At 64.2% G+C, this 2472-nt stretch overlaps 1 protein-coding gene across 1 annotated transcript; it reads left to right on the top strand.

The window, feature by feature from the left end:
* Positions 1–519: 519 nt before the first annotated feature.
* LOC121232712 lies at positions 520–2472 on the top strand. The gene is made up of 2 exons (XM_041121080.1): positions 520–1158; positions 1281–2472. Exon 2 carries the CDS (start codon positions 1309–1311, stop codon positions 2470–2472), a length of 1164 nt encoding a protein of 387 aa, XP_040977014.1. The 5' UTR covers positions 520–1158; positions 1281–1308.

Below are 2472 nucleotides of genomic sequence, written 5' to 3'. Positions count from 1 at the left end.
AACAGAAATGGCTGAGCTGGTGGAAAGCAAAGAGACTGAAGCACCACAACTGTACAAAGGGCGTAATTTTGGCACTCCAGGTTATGAGTCTGCTCTGAGTGCCTAAACCAAATAACAACAAAATCATCATAAAACTTCCTTGAACTGATTTTGGAACAGAATGAAAACCCATGGGACATTCCCAGCCATGTGGGAGTCCCTGCTGGAATTTCAAGTTTGTACATGACACCAAACTGGGACAACTGGTTGATTCATGTTGTCATCCAGAGGGACCTCAGCAGGCTGGAAAAATAGGCTGACAGAAACTTAATGAAGTTCAACAAGGGAACGTGAGAGTCCTGCACCTGGGGAAGAACAACCCCAGGCACCAGCAGCACATGCTGGAGACTGCCTGGCTGCAAAGCACCTTGACAGAAAAGGACCTGGGTGTCCTGGTGGACACCAAACACAGGTCCCATGAGAAAATCCCCAAGTGCTGCCTGTGGCCCCCCCCGTGGGAGGAAGCGGGGGAGCGCGGAGGGCTGGCCAGCAGTGCTGGGGTGCGGGCAGAGGCTGTGGGACTGTGTCCTGCAGCCTCCCGGGGAGGCACGAGGTGTTATCCAGTGAACCCTCTTGCCGTATGCGCCTGGGGACGTCTGCCCTGGCCAGAGCGACCGGACGGGGCCCTGGGAAGACACGGCCGAGGCCTCGGTGACTGGCGTGAGACACCGATGCCGAGCACAAGATGAGAGATGGGGGGATGGAGCGGGCAGCGGTGTCGTGGTAACCCCAGACGTGGGGCGAGCGCCGTGGGTGAGGATGGCCTGTCGTGACATCCCCCAGTGATGGACGGTGAAGTCCCCGAGTGATGCATTCTGGTGTCACCGAGGGATGGACTGCGATGTCACCGAGGCGTGGATTGTGACCAGGCGTCCCTCGCCGCTTATACTCGGGCGACGAGTCTCAGCCAGCCAGCCAGCTCGTGCCCGCACTCCAGCTGAGCGAGTTCGTGAGGTCTGGAGTGTTGAGCGAGGCCTTTGGTGCTGGTGTCGTGCTCGGGGAGCTGTTCGTTGCAGCTCTCCGTGTCCAACCCCAGAGCCGTCAGAGGATTTTCCCCAGCCCGGCCCTGCCAGGTTCGGGCAGCCGGGGCACCCAGGAGGCACGCTCGCAGCAGCAGAGGTGAGCTGGCTGGGGACACCTCAGCCTGGGGAGCTGGGAGGGTTTCCTTCTTGAGGGACCTGGGCACTTCTTCCACCCCTCCCCAGGCCAGCTAGTGACCCTGGCTTCTCTTTCTTTTCTAGCGCGACAGCTGCCGCTGCAGAGGCGGTGATGGGGAGCGACTCGACATCCCCAGCTCCCCCCAGCCCACCACAGCACGTGGAGAGCATGGCCGCGGAGCCGGACAACCGCTGTCCCATCTGCCTGGACAGCTGGGAGGAGGCCAGCTTTGCCATGCCGTGCCTCCACCAGTTCTGCTATGCATGCATCCTGCGGTGGGCTGAGAGCAAGCCCGAGTGCCCCGTCTGCAAGAGGAGGATCATCTCCGTCGTGCACTCGGTGTGGGCGGACGACGACTCTGAGGAGAACGTCATCACACCATCTACAGCATCGGCAGTCGTCGGCCGCCAGGCAGGAGGGGCTCTCGGCCGTCCAGCTGCCCACAGCCCTGCAGCAGCAGAACGACAGCCTGTGGAGATCCAGCTGCCTGGGGCTCCTCCGGGCGGCCTGCGGCCCAACACCTGGGCATCCCTTTTCCGGGACCACCCAGCTCTCCTCCAGCCCCTTCTGACCTGGGTGCGTCAGGAGCTGGGGCGGATCTTTGGGAACGGGCGTTCGCAGGCAGCCGTAGTGGAGGACCTCGTCACGCCCCTCCTGGTCCTCTTTGGGCTGGATGAAGACCTACTGGTCCAGCTGCTGAGGGCCACCCTCCAAAATCGCACGGCGACGTTTGTGCACCAGCTTATTGACGTCGCCGTGCAACGGTGCAGCGGGGAGGCCCGCCGTCTGCTGGGCCTGGAGGACGGCCATGCTGCGGGGGGGGCGGGAGGGCAGCCCCGCGGGTGCCCCCGGCCCTGCTGCCTCCCGGCGAGGGTCTCCCACACCTGGGCCGGCCCCCTCCGACAGCCCCGAAGGAGCCAAAGCGGACGACCTCCCCAGCACCTCCGCAGCTGCCCTTCGGGGGGGTCCCGGCAGCCCTCCCCCTGCCCCCGTTCCTGTCCGCGGGGAGCAAGAAGAGCCCCAGGAGGAGCCCCAGGAGGCCGCGGCAGGTCCATCTACGTCCAGCCGGGGCAGGGAACGCTCCCCTGGGGGGCCACGGCGAGCCCCAAAGAGGAGGGTCGGCAGCCCCGAGGCCTCTTCTCCAGCCAAGAAGAGGCCACCCCGCCAGCAGCGCTAGAAGAACGCCCCAGGCGCTGCCGAAACCAGGGCTGGGCCAGCAGCTGGGGCGTGCGCCGGCCCTCAAGGGCTCCCGGCCCTCTAATTGTCAGGCACTAA

This window comes from Aquila chrysaetos, chromosome Z (genome assembly GCF_900496995.4).
Source record: "Aquila chrysaetos chrysaetos chromosome Z, bAquChr1.4, whole genome shotgun sequence".
Lineage (NCBI taxonomy): Eukaryota > Metazoa > Chordata > Aves > Accipitriformes > Accipitridae > Aquila > Aquila chrysaetos.
The sequence above is the reverse complement of the archived record's forward strand: the minus strand, read 5'-3'. Positions and strand labels throughout refer to the sequence as shown.